At 36.0% G+C, this 18,558-nt stretch overlaps 3 protein-coding genes across 4 annotated transcripts; 2 read left to right on the top strand and 1 right to left on the bottom strand.

The window, feature by feature from the left end:
• The first annotated feature begins 57 nt into the window (after positions 1-57).
• On the top strand, positions 58-3,967 carry LOC127975357 (calcium homeostasis modulator protein 5). The gene is made up of 2 exons (XM_052579365.1): positions 58-760; positions 1,872-3,967. Exons 1-2 carry the CDS (start codon positions 203-205, stop codon positions 2,259-2,261), a joined length of 948 nt encoding a protein of 315 aa, XP_052435325.1. The 5' UTR covers positions 58-202; the 3' UTR covers positions 2,262-3,967.
• Positions 3,968-4,667: 700 nt separating this feature from the next.
• LOC127974572 (RWD domain-containing protein 1) lies at positions 4,668-7,434 on the top strand. Its single transcript, XM_052577934.1, has 7 exons — positions 4,668-4,845; positions 5,260-5,325; positions 5,863-5,993; positions 6,105-6,248; positions 6,728-6,860; positions 6,951-7,013; positions 7,131-7,434. Exons 1-7 carry the CDS (start codon positions 4,773-4,775, stop codon positions 7,241-7,243), a joined length of 723 nt encoding a protein of 240 aa, XP_052433894.1. The 5' UTR covers positions 4,668-4,772; the 3' UTR covers positions 7,244-7,434.
• Positions 6,908-18,465, bottom strand: LOC127974571 (amine sulfotransferase). Of its 2 annotated transcripts, none has more exons than XM_052577933.1 (7): positions 18,335-18,465; positions 12,071-12,232; positions 9,896-10,104; positions 9,594-9,720; positions 9,418-9,512; positions 8,600-8,780; positions 6,908-8,000 (listed from the first exon to the last, which is right to left on the bottom strand). In XM_052577933.1, the coding sequence occupies exons 1-7, from the start codon at positions 18,339-18,341 to the stop codon at positions 7,870-7,872; spliced, it is 912 nt and encodes a 303-aa protein (XP_052433893.1). In that variant the 5' UTR covers positions 18,342-18,465; the 3' UTR covers positions 6,908-7,869. The 2 variants fall into 2 exon arrangements, with proteins under 2 accessions (XP_052433893.1, XP_052433892.1); XM_052577932.1 differs by lacking the exon at positions 18,335-18,465 and adding an exon at positions 12,647-13,884.
• Between the last annotated feature and the right edge of the window lie 93 nt (positions 18,466-18,558).

The raw sequence follows: 18,558 nt of genomic DNA, 5'->3' as shown, positions 1-18,558 counted from the left end.
TTTTGGTCACGGTCCTTCACTGCATGGGAGGAGAAAAGGATGGACAAGGGAGGGATTTGATGAGCTGTGGGGAAACCAGAGACAAAGAAGGAGGAGATAAAGGAAGTGTTGAAAACAAAGTGAAAATAAGAGACCGAGAAAAGGGAGTGCCGTAGCAGAAATCATCTCTTTCAGTACAGCAGCTTCTTTGAGTGTTCAAGTCATGTCTGTACCAGCTATGGATTCGTTTAAGACTGTCCTAAAATTCCTCACCAATCAGAAGTCCACCATTGGCTACAGCTTCATGGCTATTTTTACAATAGGAAGTGAACGAATTTTCTCCATGGTGTCTTTCCAGTGTCCGTGCAACCCTAAACAGAATTTTTCGTATGGATTAACTTTTCTGATCGGCCCTGCGGTTGTCTTGCTGGCGATTGGACTCTTTGTTAGTACACCTCTTTGGCGGTTATGCACTGGGTGTTGTCTCAACCCTTTCAAACTTTGCCCCAAGGGTAACTTTATGGGATGTTTGCAGGTGTTTGTAAAAGTGCTATCTAAAGCCTGCATTGCCCCTGTCATGTGGCTTAGTGTAGCACTGTTAAATGGAACTTTTTATGAGTGTGCTGTTAGTGGCCTTAAGGAAAATATGGTGATCCAAATTTTCTGCAAAAACAAGACACGTGCATGCCATGACGAGCTCCCCAGAGTACCCTGCACCAAGTCCCAGCAGCCTCCGAATGAAAATATGGAACTGCTGTTGATGTTACGAGCCCAGTCACAGGTGAGCATAGACTGTTAATGTAAAAAAAAAAAAAACATTCTCATACAGTTTGTGTGTGTGTGTGTGTGTGCTTCTGGAATACTTAATTAAAATTGGTCTATCACCGTACTCAGCAGACTGATTTTATCGGCCATGGTAACTGTTGAACAGTCCATTCATCTTATGCTATTTTTTGTAACACAACAGACTATACTCTTGTGTAATCGCAACTGTCACCATCTTGTGTTGTAATAAAATGACCCGAGATGATTTCATTACTGTAATGTTGGTGCAATGTTCATCATGTTGCTAGGCTGATTTTTTACTTTTTTGTACATTGTAGTGGACAAATTTTTTCTTAGCAGAAGCTTTAAAGATGTGGTCACAATTTTCACAGGCGTAATGCATGATTGGGAATGTTGCATGAAGAGGCAATCACAGATACATTTTAGTGAAATTTTGAGTGCAAAAATTTGTCCAGTGTCTTTTGACTTTGCAAATTAAATTGGTTAGAGTTAGGTTGAAGGGTTACTGTTTGGTGTGGCCATTCATCACTGTGATTGATATGACCAACAAAACTGGTTTGGGGAAAAATCTTGCTTGTATACCATAGTCAGGGTAGCGCCATATTGATAGGAATTAAAAAAAAAAAAAAGCTTTGAGGGAAAGAAATACACTAGTGTTCAATTGACTGAACAGGTGTTCACCAATGTACTGACTGAGCAGCTAGTAAACTTATTTTTAACCTTTAAAGTGATATCTAACAGGATTAAAGTTTATTGTCCCTCATAACTAAGTCACTTTTTAAATCAAGCAGCTTTCTGTTGGTCAGCACGGCACATTTGCAAGCAAAATTTAGCCGAGCAATGATGAATTTGACCTATCTTGAGGGCAAAAGATTTCCCCCTGGCAAATTTCACAAATGGTTCACACCGGTCACACAATTCACTGCGCAGACCAACAGAAAGCTGTTTAAAAGTGATTTCTGTGTTAGTTTTGCTTCATGCTTCACTAAAATATTCACAAATACAATTGACCTTTTTGCATGCTAAATTTCAATAATAATGATTTGTTATAATAACTTAAAATCATTCTGTCTTATAACATTCAACTGATTTATCTATGTTTGCAGATCCTCGGCTGGTCAATTATCATCATATCGGCAACAGTAGCCCTTATTGGAACCTGCTTTAAGAACTGTCGTTCTAAAGTAAGCTACCTTCAGTTAACTTTCCAGAAGATCTACATGGAGAAGGAACAGGAAAGGTTTGAAGTGTTTGCAGAAGATTATGCCACCAAACTGGCAGAGAGAAACCTTAAGAGTTTCTTTGACAACAAAAGTCCTGAGCCATTTCCCTTTCCAAATCACAATGCCTGGGAGGAGATCTCTGCTGTATACACTTACAAGGAACGTGAACAGTACTACAGCACACTGCAAAGATATGTGGAGCGTGCAGATCGGGACTACAGCCCCGAGAAGCATCCTGTTCTAGAGGGGCAAGAGTTCATAGAGATGACATAATAAGAAATTAGATTTTTGTGGCTACAACCTGTACTGAAAAGTGTTGACAAAGTGGTTGTGGCACAATTAAACCTGCAAATACTTTGTACAGTTTTAAACTTCTATATCAGTGAACCAACATTGATCTCAGATCTCAGGTTTTACAAAGTCAGAAAATTAAAAAAAAAAACATTTCTCATGCAGGGCATTTGTCATTTAGGCCTTGTGCACTCTTTGAATCTGTATAGCTCTCTTTCTCCTCTTAAAGTCTTTTTCACCGTATCCTTATAAAACAGGTAGTGTGTTTGATGCACGTTTATGCATGATAACCTCAAAAGATTTTGGTGCTGAGATGTAACTGTCCAGCACTGATTCAAATCTACAATAAGGTCCCAATGCACTTATGTTAACCAACAAAATATAAAACATATAAACCGCAATGCTTATTTCCTTTGGTTTTAAACAGATGATTTGAAAAACAGGAAACCCACAAACAAAGTGCCCAACACACATTTCTTCAGTTTTGACCCACAAATCAGCTGTATATAGTGATCAAAAATGAGTTTCTCTTAACATGGCTGTTCTAAAAAGCATAGGACCAATTACTACACAATATCACAAATATAACACATAAGGTGGGGGTTTCCGGCTTGTCTGTGGTATGCATTTCCTGACCTGTCGTGAAAGAGAAGTAAATATACTCAGGTTAATAGTCAGTGAAAAAAATTACAACAATATTATTTTATATTAAAACTGTGCTATTAGATGTAAGTTAAGTGTGAAAAATATTGCTTAGAAGTAACACAATGTAGCCTTATAACTATAATGACATTAAAACTGAGTCAAAGCCACATCCTTGCCCTTGTGTACAAAGCTATGAGATACAGCGGCTGACCTGAGTTTGAGTTCTGGCTCGAGGTCCTTTCCTTTAAAAGCAAAGGCACAGGCAATAACAATGGCAAAAAAAAAAAAAAAAAAAAACACACACACACACACACACTACATATAAGTTGTACTAATAATACTGTTAAAGATCATTTATATTTGTGGATTTGACTTTGCACCCAGAATATTAATAAATCGTTCACTAAACTGAACTATAAATGACAACTCATATTAATAGGAACCACAAACACAGTCCATCTGCCTCATTTGATTGAAATGTAAGACAAATAAACAAAATGTTTTGCTTGTGTGTAGAAGCAATGCACATTAAACTGTTTATTTATATATCCTATAATGTTTTTTTTTTGTTTCTGCAATTTTGTACTGAATGCTAATACTTTTTGTATTTGTTTCTTTTCTTGCTTTATGTATTTATACTATATATTAATATTTGCATTTATATTATGAATGTATATTGTTTAGGCTTTGATAAAGAATACAGAAATTTTACCTTATTCTAACCTTCCTAGTTGTTCAGCTGGTAAATGACCAATTAAAATATATTGGATAAGAGTATAAGGTATGTTTGTAAGCTTAGCCTCGTCCATGCCTTACCATGATGGCAGTGTTCAAGCTAATCTAACAGTAACAATAACAGCCTGTTACAGTAGCTACTTTCTAAAGCTCAAGTGTATTAAGTGAATTATGAAATTAATCTGGTCCAAACTGTTTCAACAGGCTTGGAGAGAAAGAACTGTACACAAAACCATATCAAGAATAAGGAAAGGCCTAGATTTTTGATCTTGCTTGTATAATCAATAATCAATAAAACAAATCTTCGACCAGTGTCTGCCCCTATGAAACAAAAATATATTGCAGTACATTGGAAAATAGCATGTAATATATTAGGCATATATTCTTATATATTGGATTTAATATGTATTTTTTTCATATATATTGCAATATATTGAAAGCGGCAATCATTTGTATATTTTGCAATATATTATAATATATGCATCATCAATATATTATTAAATGTATTCAAATAAATAATATATTAGAAAATAAAAAGGGAAAATAATATATTACAATATATCACAATATATTTTAAGAAATATATTGGTAAATATATTTTCCTTTTGTAAGGGTGATTAAACCATAAATCCCAATTCATCCTGTGAAAGGTTCTTTGCAGCTAAATGGATAAACAAAACTACAGATTAATAAGTAATAGTAGTAAAAAGTAAAAAGACACGGATTATAAATTGATTTCTGTTAACTGGGATTTAAAACTAATATAATGCGTGTATTTATTCACATATAGTACATACAAATTTTAACTTGCTTAGTGAAAAGGCAGTTTAGTTGAAAGTTGCTGGATCGCCAGGCACTATATAATCCATGAGAGAATCAAGCCTTTACACACGTTTATTTTTCTACATAATTACTTTTACATACAGCCTTTTTGTAATGGCTTCAAGAGTGTGGGGCATAAACAACTACAATGGTAGTTGCAGAGCAAGTAAAATTCACCACCCAGACCAAGCTCAGACATTACTGATGATCGCAGATAACATCGCTGCTAACCGGGCCTTAGCACACGTTTCTTCCATGCAGGCTCTAATCGATGGACATTTGTGACATAAAATGACAGACTACGGCGAAGAGCAAAGGAATGAACTAGAAGCAATAGAGTCCATTTACCCAGACTCATTTACAGGTAAGAATGGCAGAAAAGTTTATGTTTTGTGTCTTTAAATTCGCCACGTTGTCCGTTAGCTGACTAACATTAGCTTTTCATGAAACAAAGTTAGTTAACATACGAGCGACTCGGTCATCTCTTTGATATCATTCTTCATCGAAACAGATTAAGCTGTCGAAGGTTAAGAACCAAAGCACACATTAACTGATGGCCAGCAATAAGATATCAAGCAGAAGTTGTGTCAGATTTATGTTTACGTGCTGCTTTGAATAAACTGTGGAAGTAGTAATGTTACTGGGTCAGTCTGTGGTCAGTGGTCTGGTCACTCATATCTGTTTACTTCCAGTCTGTGGGGAGTGATTAACTATAGCGAGCTCTGTATATGTCAGTAGTTTGTTTCTTTCTTTCCTTACAATATTTTCATTCACGCAGTGCTTTCCGAGAAGCCCACGAGCTTCACCATCACAGTTACTTCTGATGCGGGAGGAAATGAAGAGAGTAAGTTCATATGCTTTATTAAATGTGTCAGTGCACATAATATGGTAAAGTTTTTTTTTTTTATGTCATTGACCCTGTGAACTGATATATATGATACCTCAGGCTTTTATGGCTTATACAGTGTGTTATAGAAGAATAGGAGGAGGAAAAAATACTGTACAAAATGAGCAAAAAAATGCGATTTAGTGCAGTTGTTGTCTTGCTGATATTTTTTGTAAGATGAAATTCTGATATCTTGTAAGTAACTTATACAGATATAGATATCACTTGTCACTCTGAATCTTCAGATAATGCTTAGTTTTATGATCAAAGCTCTGTAGTTTTGATGTTGGGCAAAATGTATAAGGCAGTTCGGTATGAAATCAGTTTCCACAGATTGTAGATCAAAAAGACGAGTATCACAGAAGGTGGACAGATAATTGAGCGGCCATTTGTGTATCAAATATGATACATAAGTAGACTGTACTTTTAGGGTTAAAGTGTAGCTCAAAGCAGCAATCTCAAAATCCCAACATTACTGATTTCTGTCTGTTTTAGCGGTGGAGGTGACTCTTAAGTTTACATATGTGGAGAAATATCCAGATGAACCCCCTCATTGGGAGATCTTCTCACAGGAGAACCTGGAAGATTCAGACACAGAAGACATTCTAACACTTTTAAAGCAACAGGTCTGCACACGTGACATCTTACCCTCCAAAAACCCATTAACAATTGATAAAGTGCACATACTGGTAATTTTTTGTCCTTTAGTCCTTCCTAATAAACTCTTTCTTTTGTAGGCTGAAGAAAACTTGGGAATGGTTATGATCTTCACATTGGTCACAGCTGTGCAGGAGAAACTCAATGAAATAATTGACCAGCTTAAGAACAGAAGAGAAGAAGAGAAACTAAGAAAAGAAACGGAGGCCGAAGAAGCTGAGAAGGTCTGTTTTGAGCATGTTTTCTGAATGTAGAGGAATAGTTCACGCCAAAATGACAAATTACTGAAAATCTACTCACCCTCAGGCCATCCAAGATGTAGATGAGGTTGTTTCTTCATCAGAACAGATTTGGAGGATTGTAGCATTATTACATCACTTGCTCACCATGTGAATGGGTGCTGTCAGAATCAGAGTTCAAAAAGTTTTTTTAGCCATAATAAACAAGAACTTTTGAACGGCTGTCAGTGAAGGCAAACAATGAGTGTGGTAAAGGTGTAATTACAGCTTCTAGCAGAAGGGGGCCATGAAGACTAACAAAAGGTTGACCACTTGAGTTGAGACAGACCCACCTAACTGTACTCAGATGTTGCTATTGTACACTTTATAGAATGAGTTTGCTTTGAATATAAGGTTTGTTATTAGTTACATAGCTATCATTTACATCAAAATGAAATGTTGTTCTTTTGTTTTGTTTTTCTTAGCGTGCATTCCAAGGCACTGTGGTCACAATTGAGAACTTCTTATCATGGAAAGCAAGATTTGAACAAGAAATGATAGAACTAAAGAAGAAAAGGCAGAAAGAAGAGGAGCAGCCAGGAAAGGGAAAACTTACAGGTGAGTTAAAAACTTATGAAAAGCAGCATATAAACTCAAAACTGAACCACTTTTTCTTATGTTCTGTTTATTGACTTTTTCATGTTACAGGAAAACAGCTCTTTGAGACCGACCATAATCTTGACACATCAGATATCCAGTTCCTGGAGGACGGTAAGCACTCTTAATTATTATTCATGTGTTTCTAAGTTATATTAGGATGCCATTTGCTTTTTGAAACGTAAGCTGGATTGTCCTTCATAGTTGTCATTTTCTGCTCTTTTCTTCTAGTTGGGAATAGTGTAGAAGTAGATGAGTCACTGTTTCAAGACATGGATGATTTGGACTTGGAGGAGGATGACCCTGATTTCAACCCACTGGATTTAGGCAGTGATGAAGACTGAATTGTGTTAACTCTCCACTTTACATGACTGATTTAGATGCCAAACAGCCTCATGGAGCAGGACTTCAGCTCACCAGTTCTAAACACAAACTTTTTTCAGTCACTACCATCTGTGTTGCAGCATATTTATCCATAACTGTCAAGCCCAGTGTCATTTGTCACAATTCATATTATTAAAACACCATTCTCTTATTCTGCTGAATGGCTTCATTTACTCAAGATTTACATTAGGCTGATGTTTCCCAGAGATGTGACCTGGCAGGTATTACAACCTGAGTTCAACTGCAATCATTCATAGTCTGTCTATATACAGTAAAAGGCAATTAATAAGTTTAGCAAAAAGCTTTAGCTTATTAAATCAAATTTTTTTTTTTATTCAGAAAAATGAAATCTCAGAAATCGGATGAAAATTCTTCTTCTAAAGAGTTTCTGATTAACATTAAATGTATAATGTGTGTCATTATGTAAATATTTGGGATTCATTTCATTTCGGTTTTGACAATTTATACAATTCAGTAAACAAATAAGATATTTGTTGTACTGTTAATATTACGGCTGAGAAGGATTAGGCTTTTTTTTTTTTTTTTTTTTTAACCCTGCTGAGTACACAGGATGAGACTGAATAAATCATGGTGTGACAAGATCACTCATGTCCCAGATGAAAGAAAGAGGAAAATATTTCATCTTCTCTTGGTAAACTTCATCAAATCTCTCATTCTGTGCCACAGTGAAGTAATTCTTCCAGTCACCAACAGTTCCTGTTGAAGAGTAAAGCAAATAGATTTAGTTATCTAGTCAATAACTCAATTCAACAGGTAAAAAACATTCACATTACTCAATATAAAAGATTAGTGTCTGTATTCTGAAAGTTTATTTTTATATCATTGACATGTTTAAATCAGATATAATTCTTACATGTATTCAAGGAATGATAAGATGGGTGGGAAACACATTCAAGAGATGCTGTGGTTTGTAGGAGTCTTAAGAGACAGAGATAATCAACCCAAAACTGAAAGCTGTACACACAGATAAAATATAATTATTAAGTTCACTATGAGTAAAAATCCTTGTGATTATGAAATGAAGATTCTGTCATTATGTTTTCCAACACCTGTGACTTCTGAGAAACACAAAAGATCTGAATCAGCAGCCACCATTTACTTTTACTGTAGGAAAAAAAGGCTGACAGTAACAACTGCATCATCAGACTGCTTTAGAACAGCATGAGGGTGAGCAAATGACGACAGAATCTCCATTTTCACAAGAATTTGATTCTGGTAGTTTACTGATGGAGAACTTTATAATTATTCTTAATCTGTTTGCTTGAAACAGTGAATTGGAGTGAGATATTATATACCTTTCCTCAGAAAGGCTCCCAGCTTGTGGTTCAGCAGGAGGGCAGGGACATGCTGGTAATTGGCCTGAGGATTGGTCTTCATATTTTTGAAGGTACTGTGCTCAACAACATCATTCAGCTGCTGTGGTGTCAAGTTTGTCCCCAAGAATGAAACAATCCTCTCAACCACTGACCGCAAGTCCTGTAAGCATACACTGTTGATAAGTTACAGTAACAATTCTGGACTGATCCTCCTACTCTGAGGTTAAGAAATGTACAGGTTTGTGGTCAGATATTTAAAGATTTTTTTAATGGTTTTGAAAGAAGTATCTTGACCAACACAGCATATATTATTGTGTTATTCTTAATCTGGTATTATTTTACTTATAATATTATGCATAACTATGACAGAAAGCAATATAATTGTTTAATTGTTGACTTGGCCGAATTCCACCATTAAGAGAAATATAGTGATAAGGGCTGGCAAACTTGGCAGGCAATGCCAATTGAAAACCAGAACTACCAAATAAGGTATAGAGATAAGGGTATAAAAGGAGTGCACGGACAGACAGAAGATTCAGATGCAGTGCACGGCATCTCGGCTTTGTTGCTTTGTTACTTTGAGAAATAAAGTCTATATTCTGACACCTGGAACTCCGTCTCCCAAGCCTTATTCATTTGACTGAAGAAATTCATCATCAGCCCTAAGACACGACATAATCTGATCAAAAATGGTCTCTGCAGGTTTTATGAGGGTAAATTTAAGACTTATTCAGAGCTTTTCAAGAGAAATTAAAGAAAGTTAAAGGAATAAACGTATAGAAGCAAACCAGTCAAACCTTGATCATCTCCTCATATGTAATGTACAAAAAGTTCATCTCATCACTTTGGGAGCACCAGCCCTTGATATGCTCAAACCAGCAATTGCCAAAAACTGAAACAAATAATAATCATTAAGGGTTGTTGATCAGATAGAAACTGCAACTTAGATTTAAAGAAAGGGTATTTTGTTTACCATATCCATCCATGAATTTCTCAAAAAAGTCTTCAAAGTCTTTTGGGGTCTCCAGCATATTGGCAAAGTTGTGAAAATGGAAGTAAGACACCAAAACATCCTTTGGATTTCTGGCCACATAGATGACCTATAAGTCATTAAGAAGTGTAAAGAGATAATGTAAACATTTAAACATAGACTGAATAATTTTAAGGAGACTGCAAGAAAAAGCAGCGCTCATAATTATTCAGTCCATTGGTTAGTCTTGATCATTTCAATGAAGCCATATAGATGCAGTGACACCTTAATAAAAGTGATCTCACCTTGCCCTTCTTTTGTTTCAATCCAAGTGGCATGAATCTGTATGGTAGATGAGACACATGGATCCTAGGGGAAGGGGCAGAAACAAACTGTTTCTCAGATTTTAAAAGTTCCATCCATGGGATACGGTCAGAATTCAGCTGATCATTTATCGCTGTAGCATCTCCCTTAACCTCTATCAGACAGAGGATTTGCTGCAACCAAATAGTACCTGCAATGACAATCAACAGAAGGAAGAACATGTTTGCAAATTCACTTATTAAATGCACGTAGGATATCTATTAATATTACTGATCACAGAAGATTTTTTAATTGTTCCATACTCCGTAAGCATGCATGTTTTGTGATTACAATATAAATCTAATGTTTGTGAAGGTAGACAGAATCCCATAGAAAACTGGATTATAGGTGTCAGACTGAGACAAAGATTATAGCTACATAAATACAGATAAGTAAACAATAAAAATTTTCTTGGCTGAAAACAGAAGAAATGTTACATACAGGTGCTGCTCATACAGTATAATTAGAATATCATCAAAAAGTTGATTTCACTAATTCCATTCAAAAAAAATGAAACTTGTATATTATATTCATTCACTACACACAGACTAATGTATTTCAAATGTTTATTTCTTTTAATTTTGATGATTATAACTGACAACTAACAAAAAAATCCCAAATTCAGTATCTCAGAAAATTAGAATATTACTTAAAACTAATACAAAGAAAGAATTTTTAGAAATCTTGGCCAACTGAAAAGTATGAACATGAAAATTATGAGCATGTACAGCACTCAATACTTAGTTGGGGCTCCTTTATCCTGAATTACTGCAGCAATGCGGCGTGGCATGGAGTCGATCAGTCTGTGACACTGCTCAGGTGTTATGAGAGCCCAGGTTTTTCTGATAGTGGCCTTCAGCTCTTCTGCATTCTTGGGTTTGGCATATGGCATCCTTCTCTTCACAATACCCCATAGATTTTCTATAGGATTAAGGTCAGATGAGCTTGCTGACCAATTAATAACAGGGATACCATGGTCCTCAAACCAGGTAATGGTAGCTTTGGCACTGTGTGCAGGTGCCAAATCCTGTTTGAAAATGAAATCTGCATCTCCATAAAGATGGTTAGCAGCAGGAAGCATGAAGTGCTCTAAAACTTCCTGGTATACAGCTGCGTTGACCTTGGACCTCAGGAAACACAGTGTACCAACACCAACATGGATTGTGTGCCTCTCCTCTCTTCCTCCACACTCTTGAACCCTGATTTCCAAAGGACATGCAAAATTTACTTTCATCAGAGAACATAACCACTTTGGACCACTCAGCAGCAGTCCAGTCCTTTTTGTCTTTAGCCAAGGCGAGACGCTTCTGATGCTGACTGTTGTTCAAGAGTGGCTTGAATGCGACAGCTGAAACCCATGTATTGCATACGTCTGAGCGTAGTGGTTCTTGACTCCAGCTGCAGTCCACTCTTTGTGAATCTCCCCCACATGTTTGAATGGGTTTTGTTTCACAATCCCCTCCAGGGTGCTGTTTCCCTATTGCTTGTACACCTTTTTCTACCACATCTTTTCCTTCCCTTAAACTCTCTATTAATGTACTTGGACACAGAACTCTGTCAACAGCCAGCCTCTTTTGCAATGACCTTTTGTGTCTTGCCCTGCTGGTGCAAGGTGTCAATGGTCGTCTTTTGGACAACTTTCAGGTCAGCAGTTTTTTGAGTTAATTAGCTGATTAGTGTGGCACCAGGTGTTTTTAATATTGAACCTTTTCACAATATTCAAATTTTCCGAGACACTGAATTTGGGATTTTCCTTCATTGTCAGTTATAATCATTGTGGCGAGTGGGGCGGGGCCGAGAGTCGTGGGACTCGATACTAGCGGTGGGGCTCAGGTGTAGCTCATCTCCAATCACTACACCTGGCCTCACTCCTCGTTCCCACGCCTCTCGGCCCCGCCCCACTCGCCACAATCATCAAAATTAAAGAAATAAACATTTGAAATATATCAGTCTGTGGGTAATGAATGAATATAATATACAAGTTTCACTTTTTGAATGGAATTAGTGAAATAAATCAACTTTTTGATGATATTCTAATTATATGACCAGTACCTGTATAAAGGTTCTGCTTGCTTTTTGTCTATTGTACTTTTGCTGCTATATGTTTTCTCTCTTACCTGATTTAGGGTAAGTAATGACAAAGACATCAGAGTCTTGAATCTCAAAGTTATGAATTTGATCCACCACCTCAGGAGAGTGGATTCCAGATATCAAGTGGAAGTCCCTATGAAGGACCAGCTTATATTCAGAAGCCTCACAACTGCTGTGATTGAAACCCTCTGAGAGACCAAAACACATGTAAATAAAGACAGAATTAAATTTTAAACATTTTGTTATACATCATATGCCATCGTCTAGGCTACATTCAGATATTCAAGAGAACAGCTCTAGAGTATACTCACATCCATTCAACAAATCAGATATTTACACAAATAAAACAATATTAACATTTAAAACCTAAAATCTCTTAAGTGAATAAAGAAATCATAAATATAATCATGATACTGATATGATAGGACATTGGCTGTAGTGTTTTAGCGCTTGTGGAACCCATTTAATCCCAAATCAAATACGTGAGCATATAAAATTGGTTATGAGCACCCCAATAAATCAAACAGCATTAGTTATAGGGTCGTTCACACAAGGCTTTTTTTTTTTTGAAACATTGGCTTGGCGGAAGTCAAGTGTTTGACCTTTGCTCGTGCTTCTCATCTCTTGCAGCGTCTGGCGCGTGGCACGACGTTCAGAAAGCGCGGTGTTCAAGTGAGTAGTAGTGCCCTTTTTTAAACGCCTCGAAGTCGTTTCTCAATATGCGTTATTGTTTGTTATTGTGGACTTGTGAAACGTCATCAGTCGTCGCTCAAGAACTGTTCAAATTCAAAGTTTACATCTAGCCAAGTTCAGTTCAGATATGTCTATGGTTGAAATCCCCGGATTTATTTTTTCTCCGCCCCTTTTTTTTAAGGATGCATCCAGAGGTGACTTGTGTGAACTTGAGGCAGCCATGATTTACACAATATTTCTGTTGACTTTACTTATGTCCAACCCCTCTGACCACAAAGCAAATGTTTATCAATATGCAGATATCCACCTATTATAGTCCAGCAAAATCATGTTCTTGGAAACTTAATAATTATTAACTGAAAATCGAATCAGTAAAAATAGAGATTACATGCCTTAAGTTTTTTTTTAAAGGCTAATACAGAAAAAAATATATTGCACTAATTGGGAACTTTTTTTTTAATTTGAGGCTTCTAAATATTTAAGACATGTTGGCAGTTATGTTGCTAAAGTTAATAAAGAACAGGAAGATAAAATTATATTTGGAATTACCTCACTCCTAAACAAAGGGAAACTAATAGTTTTTCAGATATAGATAAAAGAAATATGGCAGAATTACTAAGCAAATTAGACAACATCTATAAGAAGAAGGCTGAAGCAGCCTTTATAAGGTCTAGGAAAAGATGGTTGGAGGAAGATGAAAAGAATACCTCCAACTTCTTTAGACTAAAAAAAAAATCAGGCTACATGAAATGCTATTCATCAAATATATAAGGACCTTAAAGAGATTTTAGAGTTTTGTCCACCTTTTACTCTAAACCATATGTGTCACAATATGATGCTAAAGCCTCAAATGTTTTATTTCTTAAATTCACTGGGAGAGATTATAATTATAAAAATGAGTCTCCCGGAACTGGCGGTCTAAACTCAAAATTTGATAAGTTATTTAATAAGCAGCTAGCCTATTTATCTAAGTCCAACATCCCAATTTACCATGACTCAGGGGTTAATTAGCCTTATTCCTAAGCCTCAAAATGAACTATTTTTGATAATTGGTAGCCAATTAGTCTTTTAAATAATGACAAAATTAACTGACTCTATATTTGTTACGAGAATTAAAGGGTTAGTTCACCCAAAAATGAAAATTATATCATTAATAACTTACCCTCATGTCGTTCCAAACCCGTAAGACCTCCGTTCATCTTCGGAACACAGTTTAAGATATTTTAGATTTAGTCCAAGAGCTTTCTGTCCCTACATTGAAGCTGTGTGTAAGGTATACTGTACATGTCCAGAAAGGTAAGAAAAACATCATCAAAGTAGTCCATGTGACATCAGAGGGTCGGTTAGAATTTTTTTGAAGCATCGAAAATACATTTTGGTCCAAAAATAGCAAAAACCACGACTTTATTCAGCATTGTCTTCTATTCCGGGTCTGTTGTGAGCGAGTTCAAAACAAAGCAGTTTGTGATATCCGGTTTGCGAACGAATGACTCGATGTAACCGGATCTTCTTGAACCAGTTCACCAAATCGAACTGAATCGTTTGAAACGGTTTGCGTGTCCAATATGCATTAATCCACAAATGACTTAAGCTGTTAACTTTTTCAATGTGGCTGACACTCCCTCTGAGTTAAAACAAACCAATATCCCGAAGTAACAGTTCAATTCAATAAACCAGTTGAAGAAAACGGTTCACCGGTTCTTTTGCGCTTGAAGTAATGATGTCATTGGTGATGATTGCCCTTGATTCAAGCCTTCAGTTTACCCACGCTCATAACATTAGCACAGAATCAGTTCAGAATCAATCATCGAAAGAATCAGTTTGGTTCACCGTCTTTGGTTCAGGTATCATCAGCTTCTCGGTTATCGAATCAGACACATCCAACAGAAACGGTTCTTGACTCAAGAATGAGTCAATCGTTTGTTCGTTATCTGGCTCGGCTTGACGTTCATCTTTAAGTTCTCTCTTCACAGCAATTCAGTCAGTGTACTGTTTTTTTATTACCTTTCTGGACATGGACAGTATACCATACACACACTTTCAATGGAGGGACAGAAAGCTCTCTGACTAAATCTAAAATATCTTAAACTGTGTTCCAAAGATGAAAAGAGGTTTTACAGGTTTGGAAAGAAATGAGGATGAGTCATTTATAACATAATTTTCATTTTGGGGTGAACTATCCATTTAAGAATGTATTAGAATATATTATATATGAAACTCAGTCAGGCTTTATGAAAAACAGGCACATTTTGAATAATGTAAGGTTGGTTTTAGATATATTCGATTATTTGTCTATAATTTATGAAAATAGTTTTATTTTATTAGATTTTCTTAAAGCTTTTGACACTTTGGAACATAAAATTACATTTTCTTAAATTACTTTTTTTTTTGGTTTGGTAAATTATTTTGTGCAGCAGTTGAAACCCTTTATAATAATGCAAATTGCTCAATCAAACTCAAACATGGAACTACAATTTAAAAAGAGGTATTAGACAGCATTGTCCTATCTCTCCATATCTTTTCCTGCTTGTAACCCAATTATTATCTGTGCATGTTAAAAAAAAAGTATTCTTAAAGGAAATTGTGTCATTAATCACTTACCCCCATGTCATTCCAAACCCGCTTACAAACAGTATTCTCGTCACTTCATAACGTTATGGTTGAACTACTGATGACTAATGGACTATTTTGAAGATGCTTTTTATACTTTTCTGGACTTTGACAGTGGAACTTACTTGGCAGTATATGGGACAGTCACAAGTCTCCTGGTTTTCATCCAAAATATCTTAAATTGTGTTCCAAAGACAAACTAAGCTTTTACACGTTTAGAACGACATGGGGGTAAGTGCTTTTTTGTGACAAATTTTTTGTTTTGGGGTTGAGTATTTAATTGTTTGCATTTCTAAAACAATATGTTGAACACTAAAGTTGTAGCCTTCCTAAAAACAAACTAAACAGAGAGTTTGTTGGCCATTAGTGACTACAGGTCGAAAGATATGCAGTATCTGATTATAATGTGATGAAAAGCATTTATCAGAGAAGGATTTGGTGCACTTGTACAATGTCCATATCAAATCAAATACAAATAATATCTATATATGATAAACTAAAACAGTAATATCACATTAAAACAGCAGTTTATAATTCAGAGATTTAACTTAGCTGCAGTGCCTTATGGTGGGATAAGTTAAAATGCTGACTCAATTTACCCCACAGCATTTGGCTCACTTTGCCCCATAGCTGCCATTTTGAAAAAAATATCCACTGTAGCTTACCAGTTAAGGATAATATTTAGCTAAATGATTTGCATGGTTTTATATGTTGCTATTTCACCTACTGTGTATGTATCATAAATATTACTTTTTTAAGTAAATGGGTGTCTTCCATTCCCCCACGTGTTTCTCCTTTTCACAGTCACAGCAGAAATGATGGGTGGTTCCAAAATACACGGTCACATGACAGTAAAAGTATACAGCTGCCAAGATACAGGGGGTGGGTAAACTTACCCTTTGGCTCAACTTACCCCACTCTCCCCTATTCCATTGAAGATAAGGCGGAAGCAGCATCAGAGAGTGAGGGAGAGCACACTCATATCAAAACATCTACAATAAAGTCTCCAACTATTACAGAGTGTACTGTCTTCTCTTTTAATTGTATTTGTATTAACAAACACCCAAACCCTAGTGCCCATTTTTTTGGTTTGGACCACTGCCCCTCAGAATGTGTTCATGGTCCTGTACTAAAACCCTTGAGCTTTACAAAGTTAAACATGATAAACGATTTGCGTCCCTATTTGCAAACAGAAAATTGAACTATAAACACAACTGGCAAGAGACCACCATTATAGATACTAATCAGCTAACTTAATGCATTCCAGTCCATTCATACGGTGCCCATAAAATGACAAGATCGGTTAACTTAATTTTGTCTTGGCCATGACATCATAATACGTGGGAACGTGATAATATGTCGTGGCCATGATATATTAATATGAGGCAACCTCATATTAAAGCGATACTCCACCCCAAAATCAAAATTTTGTCATTAAACACTTACCCCCATGTTGTTCCAAACCCGTAAAAGCTTAGTTTGTCTTCGGAAAACAATTTTAAGATATTTTGGATGAAAACCGGGAGGCTTGTTGTAACTGTCCCATAGACTAAGCAACAAGAATAATTTTTGTATGTGAATAAAACAAAAACATTTACTTTATTCAACAATTCCTTTGTCAACAGTCTCCTCTGTCTATCTCCACATCACTCAAACTGGCTACGCTCTGTGTCAGCTGTTCCACAAGGATCCATTGTTTCTACATGTATTTATGCTTTGATTTGAAAGAAATTACTGCAATATTTTAGTTTTATTCTCTTACAAAAAGTATTCTTGTCGCTTCATAATGTTATAGTTGAACCACTGATGGCAGATGGACTATTCTGACGATGTCTCTCATACTTTTTGGACTTTGACAGTGTAACTTACTTGGGAGTCTATGGGACAGTCTCAAGCCTCCCGATTTTCATCCAAAATATCTTAAATTGTGTTCCAAAGACGAACAAAGCTTTTACATGGGGGTAAGTGATTAATGACAAAATTTTGAATTGAAATGAAACTACGTGAATGATTACTCAATGAAACAATATAGTATTATATATGGTCTATCTATTAGCTAAAATAAAATGAAATATATGTTCAAGTTAAACTGCATTCAGCAAAAATTCCAGTCAGCATAATCAAAGCTTTATTGGCATGTCGAGCATTTAACTAAGTGAACAGAACATGGCACCTTGCGGGCACCGTACATTCATAAGGGGCAAACTCCGTTTTAAAATACAACAATTCATTCTTATTTAATTTTAGATCAGTTCCATTTAATATTAACAGACGCATCTTGAATGTGTAAATGCTGGAACTAACATTTACTGAGATTCATAAATAATTGAAATTTTAAATGTTAATTTTAATGTGGCTAACAACGTTAAGAAACTTAACCTTATTGAGGAAGAAATCATGTAAAAAAAAAAAAAAAAAAAAAAAAAGTCGTTATCCATATAGATATAAAATGCCATTTTTGTGGCAGTGTTTCTGCTGAAAAAATATTTTTGAGAGAATTCAGATTCTCCATAGTAATGTTTTGTACATTAGCCCATATGTATGTTAGGGGTCTCCCGAATTTTCCGTGTGTGTTTTATTGTATTAGAAATCCTAAGAATTCGTCACGCACAGAAGCCTTGCTCACGGAGTCCGACGCGTAGCATATTAATCCATTACGAAAAAAATCGCAAAACAGCATTAAATGTGGTCTTCAAGAGGTGATGGTGATTTTGTTGCCCTCTCGCTTCTTAAAAAGAAAAGACCTGTCAAAACACATCTCAAAATGCTTGCTACGGAAGCGAAAAATGGAAAACATCCGAATTTTTTTTTTTTTTTTTTACGACTGACGAATAAATCGGAGGCACGTGTGTAAACGTGACTGACATAACATGAGGTCGTATTTATTTTTTAACCTGCGAAATGTTCGGACGCTGTGTGTAATGACCTTTAGTCCTAAACTGTGGTGTGCTCCCTTTCTGATTAGTTTAACCATGCGGTTTACTTACCTGCCATCTCTGACTCTCTCTCTCCTCTGGAGTTACTGTGAGATATCTGTCCGTCCTGTGACTTGACGGTTGTCTGTCCTGATTAAATCAGTAGTTGTATTTTAACGTATTTGGTCAGAAAACAGAGAAAGGGGGGAGGATATGCAAATTACTTGAATTTTGCCTGTGGGCTGGGAAAAAGGAGTGGGACGATGAAGGCTCAGATTTTTATTTTTATAATGTAT

Source organism: Carassius gibelio, chromosome B16 (assembly GCF_023724105.1).
Source record: "Carassius gibelio isolate Cgi1373 ecotype wild population from Czech Republic chromosome B16, carGib1.2-hapl.c, whole genome shotgun sequence".
In the NCBI taxonomy this organism is placed as follows: domain Eukaryota; kingdom Metazoa; phylum Chordata; class Actinopteri; order Cypriniformes; family Cyprinidae; genus Carassius; species Carassius gibelio.
Note: the sequence above shows the minus strand (reverse complement) of the source record. Positions and strands in the feature narration are given on the sequence as shown.

Bases quoted from the DNA above. Each gene is read 5' to 3' on its own strand.
- LOC127975357 (XM_052579365.1), top strand. From the start codon at position 203: ATGTCTGTACCAGCTATGGATTCGTTTAAGACTGTCCTAAAATTCCTC. The intron at 761-1,871 runs GTGAGCATAGAC...CTATGTTTGCAG, and splicing joins TGTTACGAGCCCAGTCACAG to ATCCTCGGCTGGTCAATTAT.
- LOC127974571 (XM_052577932.1), bottom strand. The intron at 10,105-12,070 runs GTAAGAGAGAAA...TTGTCATTGCAG, and splicing joins CATTACTTACCCTAAATCAG to GTACTATTTGGTTGCAGCAA. The intron at 9,721-9,895 runs GTGAGATCACTT...AATGACTTATAG, and splicing joins TGAAACAAAAGAAGGGCAAG to GTCATCTATGTGGCCAGAAA.
- LOC127974572 (XM_052577934.1), top strand. From the start codon at position 4,773: ATGACAGACTACGGCGAAGAGCAAAGGAATGAACTAGAAGCAATAGAG. The intron at 5,326-5,862 runs GTAAGTTCATAT...TGTCTGTTTTAG, and splicing joins TGCGGGAGGAAATGAAGAGA to CGGTGGAGGTGACTCTTAAG. The intron at 7,014-7,130 runs GTAAGCACTCTT...CTTTTCTTCTAG, and splicing joins TATCCAGTTCCTGGAGGACG to TTGGGAATAGTGTAGAAGTA.